This window comes from Podarcis muralis, chromosome 5, assembly GCF_964188315.1.
Source record: "Podarcis muralis chromosome 5, rPodMur119.hap1.1, whole genome shotgun sequence".
Taxonomy (NCBI): domain Eukaryota; kingdom Metazoa; phylum Chordata; class Lepidosauria; order Squamata; family Lacertidae; genus Podarcis; species Podarcis muralis.
The window spans coordinates 40,763,000-40,790,674 of record NC_135659.1 but is presented as its reverse complement, the minus strand read 5'-3'; the positions used below and the strand labels follow the sequence as shown (position 1 = coordinate 40,790,674).

At 40.5% G+C, this 27,675-nt stretch overlaps 1 protein-coding gene across 6 annotated transcripts; it reads left to right on the top strand.

The window, feature by feature from the left end:
* The first annotated feature begins 34 nt into the window (after positions 1-34).
* On the top strand, positions 35-27,654 carry UBE2U (ubiquitin conjugating enzyme E2 U). 6 transcript variants are annotated; one of them, XM_028733200.2, is made up of 12 exons: positions 35-577; positions 2,092-2,192; positions 4,322-4,403; positions 5,965-6,057; positions 7,438-7,535; positions 9,167-9,293; positions 10,727-10,796; positions 13,824-13,912; positions 15,300-15,381; positions 22,476-22,573; positions 23,772-23,914; positions 24,816-27,654. In XM_028733200.2, the coding sequence occupies exons 1-11, from the start codon at positions 349-351 to the stop codon at positions 23,897-23,899; spliced, it is 1,197 nt and encodes a 398-aa protein (XP_028589033.2). In that variant the 5' UTR covers positions 35-348; the 3' UTR covers positions 23,900-23,914; positions 24,816-27,654. The 6 variants fall into 6 exon arrangements, with proteins under 6 accessions (XP_028589033.2, XP_028589031.2, XP_028589030.2 ...); XM_028733198.2 differs by having other exon boundaries at positions 23,772-23,923; positions 24,819-27,654; XM_028733197.2 differs by having other exon boundaries at positions 36-577; positions 24,819-27,654.
* Positions 27,655-27,675: the final 21 nt, after the last annotated feature.

The following is a 27,675-nucleotide window of genomic DNA, read 5'->3' as shown; positions in this document are numbered from 1 at the left end:
CACTGACTTTAATTACTTTAATTAATGGCCAGTAGAATGATTTAAAGAAGCAAGTCTTACAGGAGTAGTTTTATCTTGTTTTATGACTAATACTACATCCCCTTTAGGGTAGAGATGACACACTTGTATGCAAACATTTCATTCAACATTAGCTTACGACAAAAACTACAATAAACTGCTAAGCAAGGGAAATCATAGCAAAGATGAAATGTGAAAGCTTTTGAAAACTGGGGAAGGCCACAATTTATAAACTTTAAATTGGCCAGTGGCCCATACGAAAAATGCAGTTGTGCATGCTTTGACACTCGGTCACAACACAGGTATAAATATTTTACCTTACACCAATGCATGTGCTTGTATTCTCTCAGGTGTGCTTTTAAGCAGCTGAAGGCTCAAACGCACAACACAAGTACTCTCATGCACACAACACGCACACACACTTCCATGTTCAACAAGGCGCAACAGAATGGAGATGAAAGTTTCTATTCCTTGACTACAGATGTGCAAAAATACCACAGAAAGCATAGAGCATCTTGCCCATCTCTTCCTCGTGTCATCTATGTGTGGGAAAGCCATGGTGAGTCAGTTGCACTTTTGCCTCCTCTGCCATTTTGCCCTTGTGTGTTGCTTTCCACCATGAAGCTTTGCTTAACATACACTTCCGTCTGGGCCCGATTTAGGTTTGATGAAGCCCTAACCTACTGAAGATAATGGGGCCCTTTATACAGTGGTACCTCGGGTTAAGTACTTAATTCGTTTTGGAGGTCCGTTCTTAACCTGAAACTGTTCTTAACCTCAAGCACCACTTTAGCTAATGAGGCCTCCTGCTGCTGCCGCACCGCTGGAGCACAATTTCTGTTCTCATCCTGAAGCAAAGTTCTTAACCCGAGGTACTATTTCTGGGTTAGCGGAGTCTGTAACCTGAAGCATATGTAACCTGAAGCATATGTAACCCGAGGTACCACTGTATGTCCAGCTGTCCTTTGTCAACAACAAATTGTCACTGTTTTTTGTTTTGAATATATTCTATATGGTAATTTATGGCCCTAACAGCTTTCTAAAGCCATTTGCACATGCAGAATGTAGGCACCCTATATATAGAAACGAGCAAACCAGTGTTATATTAAGGGAGCATGCTAGCAGGAGGGCCCCATGCCTTACATCATATGACACAACACAAAACACTGTTGCTGTATGTAGGTTTTATTTGTTTTTTATCTTATATTTTGGAAATGTACATCCAGTTTTTCCCCCTTTAATTTTTTTTTGGGGGGGGGCAAGAGAATGGGGCCCTAAGATATAGCTTGTTTAGCTTATACATAAATCCGTCACTGACTTCCAGACAGACCCACACCTGGGAACTGTACCAGGCCTTGCTCTGAGGCACCAAGCCTGCTCTTCAGGCGCTGGACCTTAACCAATCCCCTTGGCTCCTCCTCCTGCAATCTGTGCTTCTGCCCCACAGCAGGCGTCTGAGGGATGTGGCCAAGGGGGTTGGTAAGGGAATGGCATGGGCTGCTTAGCCCCTTCGTTTTGCCTCCACGCCCCATAGCATTTTAAAGCACTTGCTTCCCCGCCCTTGCTGCGTTTGGAGAGCCTCCCCGCTTCTGTAATCTGATCCCAGCAGAAGTTGAAGAACTGTAGTTTCAAGGTCTGGATGAAAGCCTGCTTCTGATTGGAGGTAGGACAAAAGAGCAAACAAAGGCTTGTCCTGATTGGTTGGGCAAGGGAAAACTAATGAACCAAGCCAAGGGAAGGCACGCTGCTGTTGCTAGGTTACACTCCATACACAGAGTATGGCCTAGTTCTTGCTCTGCCTATGTACCGGTAGTTTCCCCTTCTTATGGGTGCTATCTGTGCCAGTAGCTGACCTTATATCTAAGAAATAGAAATGGATCAGGGTTGACTTCTTTGCTCTGCCGTCTGTCTGTCCTAAAAAAAATAAAAAAACCCAAAAAATTGCCGCTTAAAAGCTCTTCTATATCAGGATTGCTTTGCCAGGGTAACTTTGTGTTGGCAGATCACAGCTCAATTCAATTCAACAGTTTGAAAAGGCAAAATGTTCTAACCTTTTATTTTTGTGGTCTTTAGGACAGATTCTGTGGGAGAACATGAGTACTATGAATATGCACTCGAGAGCTTACTTGTTGCTGGAAAGAGAGTTTATACAACATGAAGAAGCCAAGATATTTGTGAGTACAGCTGGATTCCCAACCCCCATCCCCTACAACTTTGTTTACAGTGGTCAAGATCAAGACTGAAGTATAACACTCTATCCATCATCATTATAACCCTCCTCATCGTTAATAAGGGATGTAATGTCTCCTCTCTACTGTTCCATAAATCAAGAGAATTATTATTATTATTATTATTATTATTATTATTATTATTATGTTACACATGGTAAGTGATGTTTAAGAGCCTAACTGGATGAAGTGGGCTAGAAATATTCTAAATAAAAAACACAGAGAGAGGGCAGTTTATTATGATTCTTTTTTTAAATGAGTTGTGCATTGATTTTGTAACCAAATGATGAAAAATGTTTCTGACTTGGATCCTAACTGATCCTCTGCATATAGAGAGGATTCTTCCATTTGTAGAGGTGAGAAGGATCTAGCAGACGCACCCACTGATGACATCTTTTTTGCCAATTTCTCCTTCCTATACTGCCACATACGGTGTTCAGAGAGTCTTGCAATTCCCTAGAATAGTTTTTTGAGGGGAAAGGGGGCTCCAGGAGAAGAAATGAGGTCAATTAAAGTCACCTCCCCATTTCTGCTGGCTCACAGGGTGCTCCTAGCTGCAGAACTTGAGCTTCTGACCCTTTTCTCACTTTTCTCTGAAAAAGACCTAACTTTCTTCCTCATACTTCTTGAAATGCTGGGAATTGGTTTACTAGTGTCTCAAAGCTTCTCTGCTAAAGTGCTTAGGATGGTGCATAATAGACCATTTGTTAAGAATAAGGTTGCCATCTTAAAAAACTTCCCGACAGGCAGAAACCTTACCGGTGCAGCCTTTTGCAGCACAGCAATGGGATGGCGAGAGTGGGACATCAGAGGCTTAGGATCAGAGTTTTCCTTCTCCTAGATGGGCTACTTTTCCAGGTTGATGAACCCCATCTTCCCCCAGTAGTAGGCAAGCAATTATTATTTCCTTAGTACAAGGTAACTGTATATGCTATACTACTTCTCAATGTAGGGATGGATGGGTTTTTATTATATATCCCTTTTAGTTTTTTCTGGGGAGGGGAGGGGGAGTAAGAATTTTGTATTGAGAAGATGATTTACATACCTATCCTTAAAGTAATAAATTTAGAATAAGGAACGGACTGTGGAACAATCTGGAGTTAAGATGAACACAGAGGAATGAACCAAATACAGTATGTGAGTTGTGTTGATGAGTTGTTTTGCTTGAGTAGGAATGAAGGGAAATGGTGGGAGAATGCATAGTGTGAAATATTATTTTATCTAAAACATCTGTCCATAGAAAGAATGGATCTTGCAAAGAATGTGGATTCTATCCTTTCCTTAGTAGGAGGCAAATAAAGATGAACATGATAGGAGACTTTTAAAATATTGTAAACACCCCTTGCCTGCAGGGGAGCATGCCCTATCAACTCAAATGGATCTATAAATAATAACTAATTTCACGAATGATTTAGGTGAATTTATGTGTGCATAAAACAAGGTATGTTGATAGATAAAAACTGCAATAAAACAATTTACAGACATACTTTGAATGAAAATGTACAAATTAACGTGATTCAGATACACCAGGAAACCATGTTTCTCTCTCTCTCTCTCTCTCTCTCTCTCTCTCTCTCTCTCTCACACACACACACACACACACACTATATATCCAGGTAATGTACAGCCATATAAAAATTAATAGCAATACAAAACAATTATTAAAGTGACCATTACATAGGCTATCAGCATTCTGTCTGTGTGAATGGAGCCTGTCCAAATGCTGGATTTGCGCACCCCCACCCCAATCTTCTCTTCCTCTTTCATGTGATGGGGAAGGAGATGGGAAGCTTCTGCTTCTAATTTTAGACTAACTACATCTGAACCCAAGGAACTGGGGTTAGTTTAAGTTAAGGTTAGTGAGAATAAGCCAGAATTAAACTGTGGTTTCAGATCCTAGTTTGTTGTCACTAGTCATAATCTGATCAAACCACAGTCCACCAAGTTCAAACATCACAGGGAACTGTGGTAATTTTAAAATCAGAAGCTTATGATCTCCTCTAGCACATGAAAGGAGAAGTAAAGTGATAGTCCCGTCAAGTCTGAATTGGGCTGCTTTCATTTTTTTTTCTCAGGGCATTACTGTTGCTCCTGTGGGAGACAGCTTGATGGAATGGGTAGCTGAAATTGAAGGCCTGAAGGATACCTTATGGGAAGGTAGCCATACTGTTTCCTATAAATGTTGTGTTGCACTGTGATATTGCACTGCTAAAACAATTACGAATGCAATGTTTTTAATGTGCCGTTACTACTGCTTGCCAAATATATAACCCTTTACATATAAATGCTTTGCAGTCTCTATTGTGTTCTCTCTTCAATTACCTTGCAATATATTGAGGGATTATATTATATTGCCCAGTTAGTCTGGAAGTGGAACTTGAATCAATGTCTTCCAGATCTCAGTCCAATACCTTAACAGTAGCATTTCAAGAATAATTTTACTCCTTTCACTCTTTACAATCCAATAAAATATCTATTCCAGTTGTAAATATTTGTCTGATTTTAACACCAATGAACAATTCACACTGGGTTGTGAATACAGTGTATAGCTTTATTATGTCATGCAGTGCTTCTCAACACAGATTTGAAGCATGTATGAGTGTCATTAGGTGTGTAGACAGTCCTTAACTACATGAACAGTGCCAGTGGATTCACTACAGTTAGGTAACGTAGGAATATAGGAAGCTGCCTTAGATTCAGTTGGACCATTGGTATTATCTGTGTTGACTGCTAGTAGCTCTCCAGGTTTCAGACAAGGGACACTCCCAGCACTACCCAGAGACTTTCCCATTACGTGAAATGAAGTTCACACGCTCGGTGCAAGTATATATGTGAAAATAACTGCTCCTGTGCTTTCATATATTGCATCGTGAGTTCAATCTTTGAAATAATAGGTCACCTCCCTGAAATGTTTTGTGATGTAGAAAAAGTTTGAAAGAAGAAGAAAAAACAAGATTTCAGTAACCTTTTGAAATGACTGCACATGTATTGATAGCATTGCAAATTTTCAAAAGCAGATGTTTTGCAACTATGAAATTTCACAGCATAGGCATTAATATGTCTATATCTTTACGTAATGAGTGGAATAGTATATAAACTTTAAACACAATGAATTCGAGCTCATTGCTCTATTATTTGCTAATTCAGAGGTGGCCATCCATACAGCTACCATCCCCAACCTGATGCAGTCTAGTTGTTTGGGTCTGCAGCTGCTATAGTCTTTCACCATTGGCCATGCTGGTTGTGGCAGAAGAGAGTGGTACATCTGATAGGCACCAGGTTAGAGAAGGCTATCTTAGAGGTATAAATGTGACACTGTATGCATCTCTCTAAATCCCACCTTAGGCTCCTTCTGCCTGTTCTCTTTCTGTTCCTGTCATCTGCTTTCCTCTCACACATTTGAAGTCCTGTTCACCACAGCAGGAGAGGGAAGGAGTGGGCAACAAGACCAGGAAGAGAGTGGGTGGGAGGAGCTGCAGCTGCTTTATCTCCCATTGCTGCATTAGATTAAAAGGTTTGCATCCGGTGTCTGCATTGCAAAGTAGCAACCCTAGCTATAAATATTTCTAAAAGTATGTCAATATAAAGCTACAGTCTGTGCAAGCTTACATGTAAGTTAGGCATACTGATGACAGCAGGACTTATTTCTAAGTAAATGCATGCAATTTGGGGCTACACGTGCACTTAGATGTTCTGATTTATTTATTTTTTGTACTAGGAGCTGAACTCCAACTATCATTAAGGTACACTGAAGAGTACAACAGAGTCCCTCCAAGCGTCACTTTCAACACTATTCCGTTCCATCCCAATGGTAAGGATGGCACTGATGGTGGTGTCCTTCCCATGGTGGTTGCTTAGCAGCAGAGGCTAGGTGTCCTTGACCCAGTCATGCTCCTAGATTTCAGAGCGGTTCTACTTCAAAGTGCTTTTTAGCAGCTACACATAATTCAAATGCTAAAGCCTTTCCTTAAGGATAGGAATCTATTGACTTGCTACATTTCTCTCAGGTCCTTGGAGCTGCATTTTAGCTTCAAAACAGCCCTATAATGTGGAGTTGCCCAAACCAACCAAAGCTAGCTGTAGTCATTACACCACTTATAGCTTTCTAATAATTATCGACTTGATAGTTAAACGTCTAGTGTAGAAAAGTGTTGTGAATATTTACCCTAACCAGATGAGGCAGAAACATTGTTGGTTTGTGGACAGTCTGATCCGGATAGAGGTGTACAGGTTGATTCAGATGCAGTTACAGTCCTGCTGAAGACTCAGTTTCACAGCTTGGGGGTCACCATTGATCCTGCACAGTTCTTAGAGTCCAAACTGGCAGTGATGACTAGGATTGTCCTTTATGAGCTTCAGCTGGTACTACAATTCTGCCCTTTCCTCCAAATCAGACCAGGCCACTATAATTCATGTACTTGTAGACTTGACTGCTGCTTCTGTAGTACACTCTAAATTGTGCTGCTCTTTAAAGGCATCTAGAAATTTCAATTAGTACAAAAAGACACTGCTAGGTCTGTGGTTGTTGCCTGTTTGTTGTCAAGTTCAACTGGAGGTAATGGGTCCCATTTTTTAAGCACTAAATGGCTTTGGGACCTTGATGCATTAAGTATAGCTTTCTTCCATATGGACTCTTTCATGTACTTTTTAAGTATCTGAGGTCCTGCTCCATTCCCACCCCAACAAGCTGAAGTTTGCTTACTATGTAGGAGAAGATCCTTTTTTAGTAGTAGAGCAGATTCCATAGAACTGGATCCCCAGGCCAGTATTACTGCCTCCCCTTAGACCCACAGGTCAGCGTATGTCTTTTTAAAGAGGCCATAGGTGCAGTAACTCTGTTGTCTTTCTGCTTTTTGTATACATTACTTCTGCTGATACATTTGCAACCACTTTCATTTTTTTCTGATGTTGTGTACTTTTTTGCCTTTATTATGTTGTTTGTTCATTGCTATGACAATTTTGTTAGTCGCTTTGAATTATTTAATAGAAAGCTAGATACAGATTTTAAATGAAAAATAACTCAGTTAGAGCTTTAGATATCTGCATACCTTTCTTTTGTTGTCTAGCTGTAGGGAATAAAACTTATCATAGCCTGTCTAGCATAATTCTGATACAAAGTTTAAACTGTCTTATTGGCATATAAGTGTATGAACCTCCATTCTGAGCATTAATGATTTGTCTTCCATGCAAGTGGACCCAAAGACTGGAAGACCTTGTCTGGATTTTCTAGATGATCCTACCAAGTGGGACACCAAACTTACAATGACTAGTATCCTACTTTGTATCCAGGTAAAGAAAGAACTGTGCAAAAAATAATTTATCTTACTTTTCTTTTGTTATCAGGATAATTGGGGTCTGATGCCAAGATCCAAATAGCTTACTTAGGTTCATGTAATAGGTTTCCATGAGTCCAATGAAGTCCATGCCACCGCTCACTATTTGAAAATGTGTTCACTCTCCCTTCCATAGCACAAACTGTTTATGAAGCTTCCCTCAGTTTTACAAGTTTCAGAATCAGTTTGCTGGTTAGTAGGAGAGAGGGCCTATAAGGGAAAAAGTATAGCACACATGCACCAGCTTCAAATAATTGTTTTCTCAGTTTTTTGGATTCCAGTCACAGTATTGATTTCAAACCTAAATTGTATTTGTACGAAGCAGGAACCGTTATTCATATATTTGTTTCAGTGAACGCCATAGCAGTTTGCTATTGATTTTCATAGTCAAAACATGGAACCCAAAAAGAAAGGAAATCTGTTTCAATCGAAAAGTAGTTGTTGCTTTGGATGTAATATATCAGCAGTTTTGTACAAACTCATTTCTTTGGCCCCATTTTCCAATTAAGGTATGAAATGTGAAACTCAATTTTGTTCATCTTTTGTTAATTCACCTCATTTTGCTCATGTGCTTCACTTACTCCTTATTAGCCTTGTCTGAAACAGCTTGGACAAAACTGTTGTGAGAAGCAATAAAATAAAAGCAGAAAAAGGCCACCTTTTAAAAGCTGTAGCAGTAACTTCTTAATTTGGATAATAATTTAATCTGTATGTGAATTATGTTTTAGACAGAACTTCAGACAGTTCTAATGGTGAACATGAATAGCCCAGTTGCAGCTTTTACTAGTTCTGTCTTTCATATGTTAAGGCTCTTTCTGTCACTCTTTTACAAGCAAACCAGTGTGGGCAAAGTAATCAACATGGCTAACTTTCCATCATGAATTTTTGAGTGTTCTGGGACAAAATGTGCCTACATTTCTTTGGTGCCGTGCAAAGACACCCAGCTGAATCTTGTTGGGGAACCCTGAGAAAAAGCTGTGAATGAAATCCAATCTTCTGTGTGCAGAGTATTAGGCTGCACACGCCCCGTACATTTAAAGCACACACACACACACACACACACACCAAAAAAAGAATCATGAGAACTGTAGTGCACCCCTCACAAAGCTACCCTTAACAAACAAACAGTTACCAGGAGTCCATCTGGGGCTGGATGTGCTTTAAAAGTATGGTGGATGTGCAGCCTAACGCTCTACACACGCAAGATGGGAATTCACCCATAGAATTTTCTCATGGCAGGACTGGCAGCAATCACCTCTGTAAGGAAGTTGAGGCTGCAAAGTCGCTTTCCTGTTAAGTGGTTTAGCCATAGAGAGATCTGGCTCACTCCCCCCCCCCCCCAATTACTCCACGTCTGCCACTCAGCCATGTCAGTCAGGAGTGGCATGGCTGAGGCAAACAGAGCAGAATGGTGGGAGGTATAGGCTGACCATACTGTTTTCCTTGTGCATACACACATAGAACAGGATTTGCCAAAGAAGCAAATGTTTGTATCCTTCTTTTCAGTCATGAAATGCTTTTACTTTCTCTGAATTCTGGTGATTCATAAAGCTTTATAAACTGGTATGCCCATGTATCTTCCTGCAGGTTTTGCTGTCTATTCCAGTTTTGAAAAATCCAGTGAACTTGGAGGCAGCTAATTTGCTGAAGAACAATTATCCCCTGTATAGGAAAAAAGTTATACAGTGTGTCAGAACTAGCCAGCACCTAGATGGTAATAAACCTCCATGCTTTATGCTTTTAGTCATAAATATATTCTTTGAGCACCATGGGGAGTTTTAGAAGAACCCGTTTAAATGGCTTTCTTAAAAAACCACTATTTTACACAAGGCAGTAAATTTTAATTAGTGTGATTGGCAATGTAACTTGAGTATGGGTTCTCTAGGCAGATCTATGATCTCACAAAGCATATTTGCCAGGCAGTGTTCAGAGGTGATGCAGAGGTCATGAGCTGGGAAATGAAGCAAGGGCAACACTGGAATAGGAGAAAGTTAGAGTTGTTAGCCAGTGATTTCTTTAGATGCCACATTTACCCTACAGCATCACCCACAATGAAAAGTAACCACATAGCAATGCCACTATTTTGCTACTACTTTACATTAAGGTTTGAGCCCAAGTAAATATTGACATTGGAACTGAGATGTATCCTGCACCTTCCATGTATTCTGATCTCACCTGAGTAGATCAAAGATGTAATATAATTCAGACACATTAAAATATGTGTAACTATAGGCCACGTTCATTGGACCTCCAAGAGCAGCCTTTCTCAACCTTGGGTCCCCAGATGTTGTTGGACTACAACCAGGGCTTTTTTTCAGCGGGAACTCACTGGAACTCAGTTCTGGTACCTTTCTTGTGGGTTCCAGCACCTCCAGTCATTCTAAGAGAACGAGAGAGGCCTTCATGGTGAGTTCTGGCACCTCTTTTTCTAGAAAAATAGCACTGACTACAACTTGTATCATTTCCTGCCAGCATGGCCAGTGGTCAAGGATGATGGGAATTGCAGTTAAAGAACATAGGGGGACCCAAGATTGAAAAAGGCTGAGCACAAGGGTGGTTTGGTCTTCATATGGCAAGACCCTATATAAGCATTCTTTCCTTGAGGTTGTGTTTGACTGGAGGATGCAGTTCTCAGCTGGGGTAGTTGTAGCATTATCACTAGGCAACAGGCCTCCTGGGTCAAGACATCATTTTTATTTTGCACCTGTGATGTGAATGGGTTTGTTCAGACAAGTTAGAATCCATTCAGGTCTTCATTGACCCCATACAATTTCCTATGGGTTGGCACTAAGTATGGGGCAGCCTCAAAAGCCAGACAGGATCAAATGAGGCACTTGTTGCACATGGTATGTAGACAATTTGCCACTGCACTTTGAATGGTCATGGCAGTACTTCTTCAAGCTGCGGTGATTGTGCAAACTGCAGCAGTTGCATGTCCACCTCACACTTGCAAACACCAATTCACAGAACCATTGCATCCATGTAGTTTTGGCCAGGTTTTGAGATCACTGACATTCCTGTGCATTGGGTTCAACTGCATCTGAACTATGTATTAGTGTGCCCTTTGGGGGGCATGATAGGATTGTAAGTGCCCAGAACATTAAGCATAAGCAAATCACATATTTTTAAAAGTTGCTCTTTTTATAGCTATCAGTTTGGAAAGATCTCTCAGCACATTCAGGCGTCCCCAGGAAGATGAAGAATATGGCCAAGAAAGGTAATAAATTATGATTAAGAGGGGCCACAAAATGGGCCACAAAAAGCTTACAATTTTATAACCATCCAAATTAGGGTAACTGTATAAATTAACTCCTTTTGTATATTTCTGGTTGATCGGTTGGTTGGTTAATTGGTTAATTAGAAAACTAGTAAGCCATCATTCAGAAAAATATATATCAGGATAACAATAAAATGACTGAAACAATAAAGATATAAAACCTCTATAAGTTGAAACAGTGGAAGAAGCATTAGAACAAAACCATAAATATTTAGCAGGATGGATAAAACCATAACAACAACAACAACAACAGTTTATTATGGCTGAGTTTGTGTGTAACAGCTAAACCATGATTTAGTGTTACATGTACGAGCCTCTGCAAGCCCAAGTGAAGCCATAGGCTGCAATGTTCCCCACTCTCTTCCTCCCATGTGACTGGGTGAAGGATTGAACTGTGATTCAGTATCACATTCCACAATTCATTGCTTGTCACTACATATTGTTACAAAACTGAAAACACAAGAGGGTCTGTAGGAAAGGTGAGCTTTCAGATACTTTGGACCTGTTATTTAGAGTTTAAACACTAGCATGCGCACATTAAATTAAGCTTAGAAATGAACCGGCCGCCAATGCAGCTGTTTTAAAGGAATGTTTATACAAATTCTAAAGGCAACCCTATCCAGTAACCTGGTCACTGCATTTTGAACCAGTTGACTTTTCTGATTTGTCTTCAAGGGCAGCCCTACATAGAACGCATTGCAATAATCCAGTCTGAAAGTTACCAGAGCATGGAATACTGTGTCCAAATCATCTCTGTCCTGGGGGGCCGTTTCCAATAACCAAAAGTATCTAGAAACAGCCGAGCCATTGAGGCCAGCTGGGCCTCAGGTGACAATATTGGTTCCAGGAGTTCCCTCGAGCTACAAACATGCCCCTTCCTGAACTCCATCCATTCCCACCAGAATTTCTGTGGTAGAAAAATATTGGGACAGTTTTATGGGGCAGGAGAGCAAAAAGCTTTAGGGTTGAGGGTACTAGGAAAGTATAGAGGTGTCAGCCTTGTTGTTAGTGGCTGAAGAAGGTTCAGAGTTGAACAGTTTCTCACAACTTTAAATAAAGAGGGAAGTATAAAGTCTTTGAAGAGCAGCTGCTAACATCTTACAGGACAGCAGAAGCAAAAGCGGAGGGAAGAGCAGGGCAGGAACATCAAATATACCAAGAATAATGATGTTCTTTGTGCTCAAGATTCTTGTCATTTTGTAAGATAGTACGTTGCTGGTCTCCTTCCTCTTGAATTCTTTGAAGCCTGCTGAAATATCTGTGGTAGTAACACGCCCAGAGGGTTTTTTTGGAGCTCCTATACATGGCTCCCTCTGTTTGGCTTATTTATAAAATTATGCTGCTGCTTTTATTTTTAATTATTCAATTATTTGATTTGGTGATAGGCCTATTTTATTGAAGTATGTCCAACAGTGAATAAGACATTGAACGCCCTAGGCACTAAGCTGTACAAAGGCTGCATACAACTCTGCCTGCTTTCTCATAGTGTCCCCCTGCCAGAGAGAGAGAGAGACCATCCTTTTTTCTTCAAAAAAGTCAGGAAAGAGCCCGCTGCCTAGCTCTCACCTGTTTGTTTGTTTGTTTGTTTGTTTGTTTGTTTGTTTGTTTGTTTGAATGACATGATTATACTTTTCTTTAAACACAGCACAGCATAGCTTGCTTCTGAATTTCTGAGAAGCCATAACCTGCCCTGTGTTATAGCCAAGTGTGTTGGTGTGTTTCTGACGACTTTATCAGAGGAAGAGGGAAAAGCTTTCAGTTGGAATTTCAGTGCAGCTCTGGGGGTCTTTAAATGCAATCATTAGGGGTGAAAATGTAAAGTTTCAGTATCGTTATAAACTACCCCCCCACACACACAATTTTTTGGCATCATCACCACTACTACAACTCACAGAGCCAGCACAGGAAATCTCACAGCCATTGCACCCAGAATGTTTCATTCTGTGGAAGAACCTTCTTGGTCCTTAATTCAGCAAAGCGGGGGGTGGGGGTGGGGAAATCTAGATAGGCCTGTGGGATGCTAACTTGCCCCTCCCATGCTCATTTCTGAGGTGATTGCCTCAGTTTGCCTAACAGTAAGGCTGGCCCTGATCTTGTGGCACCATCTACTTCATGTGGGCTGTCCATCACTTCACAGAAACTGGACTGCCATCTCTCAGGGAAGCTTCAGTTGTATGCTGCATTACAGATTCTCCGTTACAGATCCTGCATTGAGCAAGTGGCTGGACTAAATTGCCTCCAAGGTCCTTTCCAACACTGGTTCTATTCTATGACTCAAAATACATCATTTCCATTGTTTCTGATATAAGACGAATTCAGTATTTATTGTGTTAGATTTTTTTTAAAAAAAACAAAGACCAGAGCACAGATGGAAGTTAACTGCTTTTCTTTTTTTTTATGTGATCTCTTTCTACAAACAGGATCGTGTTGAGAAGCAGGAATATGAATCAGATTTTCCATAGATATTGCCATCCTGCAACCTTTTTAAAATGCTACCACTTTCTTTTTTTTAAGGTCTGGATTGCTAGCAACCTGATTCACACTGAGGTTTGTGAGTCGTGTACAGATGAAAAAACAAATTGAGAAAAAAATGATTGGTTCATATGTGAACTTACTTTGATAAACACATCCCTAATATGAATTTTTAAGGCTTATTTCTCTTGATGTCCTAAGCAAGTTATAAGGTCATTTTTCTTAGTTTTTGGGCAGGAGATTCATACAAAGAACCAATCCAGCTCACTCAAACTGGGTGCAAATATGTAGGCTTGTGTTTCCTTAAAGTCATACTGTTTGTCTTTGTGTGGAAAGTGAGTAGTAAGAAATGTGGTCTTTTCAAGCCTCAATTCTTTTTCATTTTTATGCTGATTCTGTTGCTTTGTAGAACATTCTGCCAGAAAACCTGTGTCAAATATCTAATTGCATAATCCTCTCTGAAAACTCATCCTCCTCCCAAATGTATATTTTCAGATATGTTACATCCATATCGTATGAAGAATATTACTGGACATGGTATAAATTGGCCACATCAAAAGCTGCAGAAGAGTTTAAAAGCCCAGGTAAGCTGATGCATTTGGTTTAGCAAAAACTAAAGATAGCAAGCCTGATTCTGATCTTGTGCTAGATTTGAGTAAGTGCAAGGGCTCGTTCTCATGACCTCCTAGTACGGCAGCTGCAGTTTTAAGTCAGGCCACACAAACTTTCAGGAGCAATGCCATACACTAAGGAAATTTTTGGATGAAAGCTGGCTCATGACTTTGAGAGATTTTGGTTAGTCCTATTAAAGGTATTATAATACTGCAGCTTCTGTAGCAGTTGCTTTTTTTTGTTATGGAGAAATGTAGCTACCTTCTTTTTAAAGTTGCATGTATGTGCCAGTACCACATGAACAATTCATCATGGATTGATATTTTTCACCCACCGTGCACTCTTGAAATGCTCAAGTGATATGTAGGAGCAAGACTGGTGCAATACATTGTGTCACCTGAGGCAGATGGTGGCCATCATCCTGCCCCCCCCCATTTCCCCTACCTCTGCTGTCAGTTCCCCTCCTCCTTTCCCTGCTGCCACTGTTACCCCTTCCTTGCCTCAACTAGTTACAGTAAACTTAACTTCAGGAGTGCCAGCTTGGCCCTGCGACCATGGATGCCCGGGGCTGTGGGTGCCATGCAGTGTGCATGGCCCTGGCACTGGAATTTGTGGGTGCCCAGTCCCTTCATAGGGAATTTTGTGGGTGCTTGGGCACCCAGGGCCCCAGGGAGTTGGCACCTACGCTTAAGTTTAAACAGAACTTCTAGCTGTTGCTGCCAATCAATGGCAGCAGAGGTATTCTCCCAGTCACCTTTTTCAGAATGCCTTTACTCTTCCCTCAGAGCATGGCAGGGGGAAGAGGGGGTGGTACTGAAGCTTCTTGCTGCTCTGATGTAGCAGCAGCAGGGCTGGTGGGCGGGCTGGTCAATAGGGGACCAGTTTGCCATTCCCCCAAATAGAATATTTGAAAACTAAAAACATGTACACAGAACAATTCTAATAATAAGTTAGAATTTAAAATAGCAGCAGTAATACAGCAAGGCGTAGAAGTCACCAGTGTCTATGAAAACTGGTTATACCCTGTCTCCTGAATAATAAAAGGTTGGTGCTCAGTTACTCTACAAGTGGGACACAAACACTGAGAAGGTCGTTTTCCTGGTTGCTGTCTTCCTAATGTCAACTGGCAGAAACACCCATAGAAGAAACCATGAAACATGTCTTAAATTCACTTTTGTATATAGGATTTTATTTAGGGTTCATGTTGCTCGCTGAAGTTTTCCTTTAGCATTCCTTCAGCTTCCATACTATGCTGAAAGGCATAGTATGTTTAAGGATCAGGCTTGTTGTTCAGACCCTTATTGTTTCCACTAAACATAATTGTTCTCCTGTTGAAACTGTTGGCAATTCTCTTTCTAGTGTTTGAAGACCCAAACTTCATAGGAAACCGCTATGGATGGAGGGCAGAAAACGTGGACAAAGGACAATGGGATAGTCTTACGTATGTATCTTATGAAAATTCAAATTGTTCACATCGAGAAGCAGCAAAATATGGTGCCAAATTTGGGGTCTTGGTGTTATAGTGATTATATATGCAAAATGTCTTTGTGAGGATATCTGTAGTAAATCAAAATGTATGCTTTGAATTATGAAGCCACAGGGTCAAGTAATACAGAATCATGTAGCAATAATAATAATAATACAGTGTAAGGACTCCATCAGCAATGAGTTCACCTGTCTCTTTTGTGAAAGTTTAACAACTTTTAGAAAGAAAGGAATAAACAAACAAACAAACAAACAAACAAACAAACAAACTTCTGGGGTGTTTGAAGCAGTGGCGTAGCGTGGGGGGTGCAGGGGGGGCCGGCCGCACCGGGCGCAACATCTGGGGTTAGGGCAAATCCACAGGTTAGGGGGCGCAAATCCACGGGTTAGGGGGCGCAAATCCACAGGTTAGGGGGCGCAAATTACTTGTCTTGCCCCGGGTGCTGACAACCCACGCTACGCCACTGGTTTGAAGCAGGGGTTCTCAAAAGTTCATAATGCTGTTGTTCAGAAAGCAAATTTGTCTCGCTTATAATGCTCAGATGTATTATGAATTCAGCATTCTTTCCTTGAGAGGTCTTCTCTGGGTCAAAATATAAAAGGAGATTATGGATATGCATGAGCTGTAAGTTTTTAACTGCTCTTCAAAATTTCATTTCTATTTTCATCCCAGTCCTAGGTGCTAATTGTTCCAGGGAACGATGCAGTTCTTAAGTTACAGCACATCTCGAGGCAGCTCCTGAGCCTTGGGAGCAAGGGAGCTCAGCAATCCTTGAACTTGTCTGTCCAAATGAGCAAAACCTTGGCAGGGTCTCCTCATAATTTCTTTCTGTAAACCCTTTCATTAGTCCATGTCACCCTAGTTAGACTCTTAGGGTAGGGTTCCTTCATGTCAAGCGGCTGCTGAAAACTCACTGAAAATATAGGCACCTTTTGACAATAGTAAAAGCAAAAAGAAAACTGAAATGACATGTTTGACTCAGAATTAGTTTTGGGGACAATTCTCTTTATTATTTTATCCAATGTGTGTGGTTGCTGCTTCCTAAGTAGATTTAAAATCTTCTATTCTTCTTTGTGTCTGTTTGGGATTGGGAGAAGAGGCTTGAATTCCCAGTATGCCTCTGATAATAGGTACTGGGGATATAATACTCATGGCCTGTTTGTGGTCTCCGTGCATCTGGTTGGCCACCGTGAGAACAGAATGCTGAATTACATAGGGCTTTGGTCTGATCGGGCCCTTCTTATGTTCTTAATTATTTGTGGAAGACTATCAGGTTGCAGGAGGCCCATACCTGTCCCTATGGATCTCCAAATAATCTTGCCTTTATTTGTTTTTGTGACTCAGTTCAGTGTTCCTTTAGTTCACTGGCTCTATAGAAAATGGCTTTTGGTGGCACAGAAGACTAAATGGATAGTATTGTTTTGCTGCCTTCAAACAACTGAGTATCTGAGAAATAAATTGTCAATAATTCTACCTGTCACCCAGCCTGGCCCTCCTTTGTTACACATAACAGTTACTGCTTCTTTTCTGTCTCTAGTCACTGATCTTAGTGCCTCTGTATCTCCACAAGGAGCATCATCAGGGTCAGGTTGCAGCACTCAACCAAGTAAATTTGCAATATTTCACATTTTGTCTCATTAAGGAGAGGAGGAGTGGACAAGGAAGTTGACTGCTAGTGGATTCCTGTGATTTCCCCAATACTGCAACCAGCCCTCCTTTAGCTGCTACTTATTTTCCGCTGTCATTTTCAATACTTGCATATGACAGAATATGCAGAATGGGCTGGTCCTGGGGCTGTGTGGGGAGTGCGTCCTCGTCCTTATAAAGGCCAATCATTCCATTTTATTTGGAACTTGCTCTGGGAACAGAGAAGCATGTGCACCCCTGTCCCTCTGACCTCAGAGCAAATAATCAGTCAGTCTGATTATAATGTCTAAAGGTTATAGAATAGATTATACCCATATGGAAGAATCTGTTTTACCTGACTTGCACTATGTATTTAATGTATGTTTTGAAACATGCTGAAGAAGATTGCAACTAATTATTTCATATATATGTTTATATATACAGGGCAGGGAAAGGCACTTCACCAGATAGTTTTGCCCACAAACTCACAGAAACGCTATGAATATCTAATTTGAAGTTCAAATTGAAGGAAAGCAAACTATGGGACTAAATGAGTTTATTTTTCTTTCTGAAGAAACTCGAGGAATATAGGGTTAATTTTTCTTTGACACAACTTCCTTGTTTTATTTCCCTTAACAGAAGTTCTTTGTGTTATGCATTTGATAATTGCTTCATTATGTAGCACCGCAGCATCCTACGTGACCCAAGAAAACATTCCAAAAAACTGAGAACGTCCTTTTTGACCCATCTGTCCATTTTTTACTTTTAAAAAAATGCAGCATGAACAGGCTGGAGCTGTTTGAGAAAGCAGCATTTGCTGTGAATCAGAGCAGCTTTCTCATGTTAACTTCATAGGAACATGAAAGAAACTTGCTATGAACCCCCCACCCGTTTGAATTTGCCTGAGTGAAATGGCCACCTCCCACTGCCATCTGGCGGTAGGAGACAGACGCTTTCCAATCTGGTCTCCTTTTTATCTGTTGCTTCTTTTGCTTGGCAAAAAGCTGATTCCCCTAACTATTGCATGTCAAGATGAGGACGGCAGCAATCCAGTTTTGCTTGTAGTGAAAAAGTTGTCTGCATGGCTGACTGTTGTGTCGCAGCATAAAGCCATACCTGAAGGCAGAGATTGGTGTCTGAATGGTGTAGCAAGGCATCTTAGAATGTTGTCTTTTGCAGGGAGGTGCCAATTGGGTTCCGCTTCAGGCAGGAAATGCCTTGAGGTGGCATGAGCAGAGATATGTCATAGGCATCTTGAGCTAAGTGCTTAAAAGCAATAATTCAGTACAGGCTTCTAAGTAAGCTCTGCTCAAGGATGAAGCACTCAAGCATGTATTTTGAGTGTTTTGCTAGTATATTGACTATATTAATTTTATACAATGTTTTGTGTATAATGTATATAATAAGATATTAGATTTATTTTTTTTAGGAACATAAGGCACTCCTGACAATTAAGATCACATCTTAACATGCAGGAATGGGAATGGGAATTTTCCCAAAGACATACTCGTGCACGTGGCCCTGGATTTGTGCTGATACCTCTGTGCAAAACAAATAATAATAATAATAATAATAATAATAATAATAATAATAATATAACAAACTTTTATTTATAACCCACCCTCCCCGGCCAAAGTCGGGCTCAGGGTGGCTAACATCAGATATATAACATTGGTATAAAATCAAACAATAATTAAATTACCTCCTAAAAACAGGTTGAAATCAAATTAAAGTCTAAGTAGATGGCTTTCCACAGAGTTAGGGATGGGAACAGTAAGTTTGAACATTTGCAGTTTCTCGTTTAACATGTAAATTTGGATAGGAAGAAAAGAGCAGAGTGATAGTCATAATTTCAGCTCCGCTAAATATACCAGTAATTTTATGATTAAAGCTGAATTCATAAAACATTTTAAAACAGCACATAAGGCTGTTTTTATGTAGCATTTGTTCCTACAAACTGTGGTGAGAATGGTCAGCCACCTATTTTGTGGGCACCACTGCAAACCTTGCCTGTAGCAGCTTGAAGGATGTAAATAAACAGTTGTCTGAAGGCCCTCATTTTCTGGAGGCCCTGTGTGCTTAGCCTTGCCATGGTGGACTTTCCATAGCTGTTGGGCAGGATGAGAATACCATTCAGCTCACTAAATAGTTGGAGCCTATAGATTACTGTCTCTCAGTGCAATTACAGTTGCCTTGCGGGGTGGGGGTGGGTTTAAGTTGATAAGCACATGTTAAGTGGCCATCGGATTTCACACACTGATACTTCATAAAGTACTTAGGGCAATGCTTATTACAGAACTAGTCTCTCTGCTGTAGAATGCAAACTTCTGCTATGTACAGAGCTCTTCTGAATTCTGCAATTAAAATGAGTTGTTTGAATATAAAAAGCTTCAAAGCAGTTACTAGCTTCACTTACAAAAACTGCTCTCTTTTTGACATCACATCTCTCATTTTGCTAGACCTAGTAAGCAACATTATGCACCAAAATGCTTCGTAGCCATAGTTAGTGATTGATCCTAAACATTTCTTCTTTCTGGGATATCTTCTGCAATGACTGGGTAATATCCCCAGAACACTAGTGTGTTGTCATGTGTTCTGACATTCTGCAGGTGACATTCATGAGCAGCTTTTGCAAGTTTAGAAGGTCCTATGTTAGGCAACTGGACTTTCCGCAAGGAAGTATATCACATATATATGTCATCTTCTGCCCCATGGTCATAGCAGAAACAAGAAATGCTGAATAAGGTTTTACAAGGAACTGTGGGCTCATTTTTTAATAAGCTCCCATTGAGTACTGTGGGGCAAAGTTAGTTGGCTCCAGTTGGTGACACTTTGGGGAATAGGTGGTGATTAGGACATTAAACTAAATTCTTTCTTGTTGCAGCAAAGTGAGGCTTAGATTTTGTTTGTTTCCCCTTGATTTATCCATATGCACCAGGCAATGTAGTTTGTAACTATTTGTATAAAACAGCAGTGGCGAATAATAGCGAGAAAGGTACATATGTGGATGATTTTTTTTTTTAATATTGGGAAGGGTGCCTCAGATTCAGTTAACAGATTGAGAGAGAGCGCAGGGATTTTACCAGCTTAATGATCATTGAAACACTTTGAGCATGTAGTACATTTTTAAGAAACGTCCCCTGCAATTCTTTGTGGAAATCTAAACCATTTACGCCCCCATGTGGCTGAAAGGAGAATTCATTTAACCAAATTAAGTTTATATTTAATTGAAAGTCACTCCCCCCGCCCCCGTTTTGTCAGTGGGAGCAGGAGAATGGATAAATCAAGAGCTTATACAGACTTTTCATTTTTCAGAAGATCAAGGGGCTCTTGGGTTGATTTCCTTCTAGGTTATGCATTGTCAGGAAGTAGAATTTGAGTTATAGTGGCAAGCAAACCACAAATCACACCGGACAAAACAGATTTTCTCCCACCAGAAACCACTGAAGCCAAAATATATGAATTTAGTGTATGTGTGTTAACTTTTGTGATTGTCATAGACATCTGTTTAACAGTGTCACAAGACTCAATCCCCTCTCTATGCCTGAACAATACTTTTACATTTTAAAAAAATAAGGGAGGAACCTTTAAGTCTAATACTTCTAAAGCGTTTATGTGACCCATTTAAAAGAGTGAAAAATTCAAGGTTAACCCCTCCCCATTGCAGCATTGCTCTGCAAATAATTAAGTTCTTGCTAACTTTTTTTAAAAAAGTGTATTTCCATTGAAAGATCTGTTTGCCCCTCTCTGTAGCACTGGAGAGCATCTAGTAATGTTGTCTAATTTTAAGGAAAGGGTGAATGTGGTTCCAGAATTTGGGGTTGGTATTGATTTAAATTTGCTTTCATTGTGGCTGTACTGGTACTCTGAGCAATCCACCCGTATGGTTATGTGGGTAGGCAAAAAAATAATGATAACTGAATAATTCATCATATCTACTTTTTAAGGACCAAACAACGCATGTTGTGGGAGATCTGATTGGATTTCAAAGTGTCATTTTCCATGTTTTGTCTAGTCTTTTTAATGTTACCACTCTTCTATATTGTTGTCATGCGTAAGGGTATAGCTTTTCTAATATTACAGGACTGTAATATTTCTTTCCAAGGTTAGGTCTGTTTTAGCTGCGACAGTCAGCAAGGATAGCCAAAATGCCCTACAGATGTTGTAGGCTGTAACTCCCATTGGTCCTGACTATTGTTCATACTGGCTGGAGCTGATGTGAGTTGTAGTCCATCTGCAGAGCATCTGGAGGGCACCATGCTGACTACATCTGGTGCATATTTCCCTCCGCCACAGCCAAGGCAGATAACTAGAGTTATTCCACTGGAATATATACAGTGTTCAAGTATTCAACTTTACATTGCATGCTGTCCGTTGCTCAGATTCTGGTGTGAACAACTGCAATTGGTATAGCAAAAAACATCTTGTTAATAAAGTTTATTGCTCTGAAAAAAATGGCGCAAAATGCAAAGAAGCAATATGAGCAGAGCATTAAAAATAAATGAATTCTGGGAATTGTGTTTGCTGTTGTGAGTGAGAGCATGTGAGGTGCTGAGGCACACACATTCTTGTCCACAGGAGTCCATAAGTGCATGCCTGGGAATGTGGGTTATCCTGCCAATCCTACTTCAAAGGGTCTCTTTCATGCTTAGCAGATAAGAACCTGCTTTGTTATCTTGCTGAAAGTTGGGTAAAGTGCTAAATATCTTGAAGAGCAAAGCCCCAGTCAGGACCTGCCCACACTTTCATGAGGCAAGCTGAAACAATTGCCGCATTCAGTCAGGGGTGGCAAATGGGTGCCCCCAAGACCTCTGCTTGCTTGCTTGCCTTGTGGGTTTAAGTACAACATCTAGGCGCAGCAGCAAAGCAGCAGTGGTGGTGCAGGGACTCTCCCAGTCACCTTGTCCAGAATGCCTTGCTCTGAGAAAAGACCCCTTGGCCCTCAGAGCAATGTAGGGAGGAGGTGGAGAGAATGCCAGTGCTTCCACCATTAGCATGGTGGCGGGGAGGGGAGGAAGAGGATAAGGGGGGGGAGAAGGAAGTGGAGTAGGTGGCCATGTCAGTGGCTAGAGGAAGAAGATAAGGAAAAGGTGGCACTAGTGGCAAGGAGGAGGAGGAGGAGTTTGGGCAGAGGTGAGGAGGCTGTGGCCACTCATGTCAAGCAATGCAATTTCTTGTACCAGCATTGCCCCCAGCTGTTTTGTTTTTGTGCATGCTGAAGTATTTTTTCAGATAAGAATTAACTTTGAACTATTCTGGAGCCCTAACCTGAAAGCCACCTGCTGCAGATAAGATTAACTGAAAATCAATTCGGTTTCTAAGACTTTACTTCTGGTACTGTAGCAAACAAGTCCATGTTTCTGTTCATGGCCCAAGTTACATTCAACCGTGCTCATTTCCTTTTTGGTTCTTTATCATTTCAGGCATCGATTGTTAATCTCTGAGTTTATCAAAAACCAAAAGAGAGAAAGATTGGTAGAAAGCAAGAAAAGTTATCATACTCTGCTAAGCCCATCTCCAGGTACTTCTCAGACTCCAAGATTTTTGATTTTTACTGTCTTTGAAGCGACATATGTGTAGGTGGAAGAAATAGCCAACTTTCCCTGAAGTAATTGGGATTGTTGCTTGTGAACTTAGAGCTAAACTGATTTTATAATATACTATATAAAAATATAGCCATCTCTTTTCACTGTTGGAGATCATGTCATTTAGATGAATGAAAAGGTGTATGGGTGTTACACACTTCCTTCTTTGTGAAGAGCATTTGGGGGGGGGGGGGTTCCTATTAGGGCTAGGACAAAATCCTCCTATTTTGCACCAAACTACTGCTGCACAAACATGGAGAGTGCCATTCCAATTCCTTTCTGGATTGCACCGGGAACCTCAAATGAAGACCTTCCTGGTGGTGGCTTAATGCTTGGAGGGCTCATAGCCTGGCTTGGAACAGTACGCCATCACAGAGAAGATTGATCTGCCAGATTGAAGATATTTCCCAAAACTTAATGATCCATCCCTGACAAATGCTTATCAGTCTTCCCTGTAACACCTCCAGAGGATGATTTCACATTCTCCCTAGGCAATCAGGTCTATGGCCCAGAAATGCAAGACAGGATTAAATCATTGTTGCCACACTGCCTCTTGTCCTTGCATGAGTGGCAAAGGTGAACCTCAATCTTCCCTGTGAGTACATTTTCAACATATGGAAAATGTTATTGTACTCTCCTTTAATCATATCTTCTGTAGCATAAAGATATCTGGTTTCCTCTTTTGTACTATCTGCATGGGGGGCAGATTTCTATAAAATGTGTTAACTTTTTCTGTAAAACCCAACATGTAAACATTTTGAGCATACACTCTACCTGATGGACTTTTCCATAAACAAAACAAATTTTATACCTAAAACAATAAATATTAACCCAAATCAAAGGTCCTACCATCTTAAGCCATATTTCCAGACACAAATAATTATATGCATATTATTTCTCAAAAGGATCATAAAAAGTCACTTCAAAGTAACTACCCTACTCCTAATACACTAAAACACCATTTGAGTTCTTTGAAATATAAGAAAAATTATCTAGCACATATGTTAATATAGTACACCACTTTTTAAAATTTAAAAAAACCACAAATGTTGTGCTCCAATTTAGTTACAGTTTTACACACACACAAAATCATTTATTCTCTTGTTTCCTTTTGCATAATTCCTACTATGAAAGCATCTGGAACCCAGAGTACTTCTGGAAGAGAGTCTAAGAACAGGAGCCAGGATGAGGAGCAATGGGAAAAGGAAGCGGAAGATCTAGTAATGTGGTCTGCAAGTCTTGAGAACATGAAATTGGATTAAACTACGATCACTAATGTAATCAAGGTTGAGAGCAATATTGTTGTTGCAATAGGATCAAATGCCCAGCCATTAACCAGACCCCCCTACCCTGTACAGTTTAATACGAGGGAGATCATCTGCATATTAACTGTGCAGTTTAATAAGTGGGTAGCATGTTCTCAAAGTCAAGGGTCCTCTGCCTGAATCACAGCCCCCAAAGTTCTGTATTATGAGGCTGTGAATACTGACAAATTGATGAGCAGAGATTGATGGTGGGTCACATAAGCCTTGGTTGGGTTTTTTTTAAGTGTTTCAACTATAGATAAAGACTACAAATGAAGTGCGCACACTTTAGCACCGATGTGGTGCTGCTGCTGTTGTTGTGATTTATTTTACTACCTGGGTATATAACTATGTGCAGGATGCTTGATGAAGTGAAGACAGAGAAAGGGGAGGCAAATGAATGCAGAGATAGAAAGGGGAAGAGCATGGGATTGTTTCAATTGCATGTACTTAAGCTTAGTTAGAATGGAGTATGCCGACTAGGGGGATGTTCCAAAGACTTAAAAGTTTGGAGGAACCTGGAACCTCCGGCTTTGAGTACATTAGCCAGTTTTCATCTGCTGCAATCTTTTGCTCCATAGGTGATAAAACATGTAGCACCTGGTCACTTGTGGCAAACTTCCAACAATACCTTCCAGCCCCTGTGACTCCAGCAAAATCCCTATATTTGATATCAAGTTGTTGGGTTTTACTGACCTGAAGTCAACTTTGGTGTAAAGCAGTCTAAAATCATGTCAGCCATAGGTCCAGCCTTATTATTTTTATAATATCATCCATATAAAAATCAACATATATATTAGTGAGCATAAATGAAAGGAGTATTAGCTCACTATATGTGAGAAACATTTTCATCATCGCTACTATTTTTCTTCAGCAGGTCAAGAACATAACTGAGGATATCCATGCTTCTTCCACTGTACCCTTGTCAACATATTTCCTTATCTAATAATGACTTACTAGCTATTCCTGACCCTACTATTGGTTAGAAAATATAATTTCTCTTACTATTCCATGTCTCTGTTTCTTGTCCTCATATAACCCATGTGCTCTGAGGCACAGCCCTCTTTCTGCTTTCACCTCAAAATCTGATGCCCGGATAACACATTTGGGTACAGCATTTACCAGTCACACAAGCCCCAAACACAGAATATATATCAACCTTTGCATTTGCCGCCCATCAGCCAGCCATGATACCAGACTCTTGGTGTCCTTTCCCACTTCTCCACCATATGACAACCAAGGCAACTTTTTCTGTCCTGAAAACCTGAGTCGGTGTGCTTTTGCACTTGACTGCTCTTAGCCACTCCCATTCATTTTGATCGGGTTTGTCTAGGTGGCTTGTGCCTTAAGGCTAGTGCCTGAGATCCCAGGGTGATTTGATGAGCATTGGAAAGGAGACAGAAGGGTGAGAGGATGACATGCATCACAAGATGGGGAAGCTTTTAATGTCTGACATTTTACTGTTTTTATATGTGCTGTAAGCTGCCCAGAGTGCCTGGGGAAACCCAACCAGACGGATGGAGTATAAATAAGAAAATTATTATTATTATTATTATTATTATTATTATTATTATTATTATTATTATTATTTTATGATACAACATGCCTGGTGCAACATGCCTTTGGGAGTGACAGGCATCCTTCACTGATCACTAGGGGCCCACTGAATTTCGCTTTTCGCCTCTGGTTTCTAGGGATATGCATATACCACGTCTTCCTCATCTCCTTTCTAGTGAGAGAGAAATGAGTCAGGTTACTCACAGGCAGTTCTGGCCACCCTTGTCTTTCTTGTACGCAGCAGGAATGGCCATGATTGAACATACATGGTCATAACATCCCCACCCAGTGACTTGGGTGGTGGAAAGCTTTCCAGCGCTGCTCCCTTCCTATGGGCAGCTATCCTTTGGCAACAACACAGTCTGTCTCTCACCATGTGCTTGTGCAGTGCCTAATTTGGGTGGGCTGTGATCTCAGCCAGGATTACCAGAAACTACAGCCATATAAATACATTATATTTTCAGAATAACAGCTTGCTAGGGCCTCTGGTCATCAAAGTGCTTTGTCCGATGCAAGGCCTGTTTACTGAGTGCATCTTGTGCTGCGATAATTACCTTGAAGTACAGGGCTGATAGTTCCAAATTTAAAAGATAGTATTATCACAGATTTCTCAATCCAAAGTACTAGAGACATTGGGAGTTCTTAATCAAAAATAGGCTTTAAGCAAATGATCATTAACTCTGTGAGCAGAACCAGGCTTTTCCGTTCTGTGCATTTTTATAGGCACTATTTTACTGCAGGCCTTTTTTATGAGTTCTGGGATCGTGAGGCTTAAAGAGGGGACACAGCCAGGATTTGGACGTGGGAGGAACAAAGTGTCAAGCTGAGCAGGGCTCCACATGCACATCTGGGACCATTTAGAGCATATTCTTTGTGCGTGTGGTGTGGTTTTTTTTAAGTGCTCCAACCGATTATAGGCAAGTAGCAGCTCTGCCGAATGAAACCCAGCAATGTGAATGTGAGAAGAGTAAGTCAGTTGAGCTTACCTGACACTCCTGGATACTGTGACTGGCCTCAGCATGGGGATGAACAAACGTGGTGAAGTATGCTGGTATTTTGCCAATTTCAGCATTCTCAAACTCTCCAGTCGATGAAGTTTCATGCCGTAACTTTAACAGCCTGTTCCTAAAAAGAGACATCTGCACAGAATCACACCGTAAGCAATTCACACTGGATCAGTTATATTGACTGGTGTGCTGTCCAGTTTTGACTGCAATGTTTTGTATGTGAAGAGGAGGGGTGCTATATTGGCAGGTACTATTTAAATGGGGAAATGCCCGCAAATTCACTGCTTTGCAGCAGCTGGCTCTAACAGTGCTGCTGCTACATTAAAGGAAATGGAGACCATGAGCTGAACCACCACATTTCTGCGACCCATAGAGCAACCTCCCTCCCTCCTATGTGAACTTGTAGGAGCAGGCACCTTAGCCTGCCCTCCAAAACCCGGCACACTAAAGCATACATGATTCCTCTTCTCATGCTTAAAAAGAAATGGTGGTTTTAAGTTTCACCATTACTTGGAGAATAGACACCCATACCTTAGAATAGAGCCCCATACAATAATCATGTAAAAAACCAAAATTGGTGTGTAGATGGGTGCAATACTATTTATGGATAAAGAATATGAAGAAATCCCTTCATGAAGGAAACCAGTGTAAATGCACTGATATCACTTATGGGCTTATATCTTCTTTTGCAGTGAGAACTGGATTGCAGTGTAGTGTTCTTCAGCTCAATGTCCTCTAGAAGGCACTATATCACTGTGAAATTCACAGTTTTTTTATTCCTCTTAGGAAATAAGCCATTTGTAATTGCTTGATTTGAAGCTAGTTATTATCGTTTTCCTGCTCTTAATTATAAAAGTTTTTTTAAAATCATTTTAACACAATACAGTCCATCTTTTTTGTGGGAAAGGATGTTTTGTTCAGTATGATGGAATTTACAAGTGAAGGACCGTCTCAAAATGTTTTTTTTAAAAAACACAAATACATCTAAAGAATATTGTTAAGTGTTGAATCCTGTAAAGAATTATGGCATCTAAACTTGGTATTTGAAAAGTTATTTAATGTCTTTATTAAATAAAATATTTTTTAAAGCATATACAAAATAGAAGAAACACTCTGGAAGTTGCAAGGGAAATAAACAGGGTACGCAGGGGTGAAACCAGGCTTTATTTC

Bases quoted from the DNA above. Each gene is read 5' to 3' on its own strand.
- UBE2U (XM_028733200.2), top strand. From the start codon at position 349: ATGTGCTTGTATTCTCTCAGGTGTGCTTTTAAGCAGCTGAAGGCTCAA. The intron at 7,536-9,166 runs GTAAAGAAAGAA...ATCTTCCTGCAG, and splicing joins GTATCCTACTTTGTATCCAG to GTTTTGCTGTCTATTCCAGT. The intron at 15,382-22,475 runs GTATGTATCTTA...TTATCATTTCAG, and splicing joins GGACAATGGGATAGTCTTAC to GCATCGATTGTTAATCTCTG.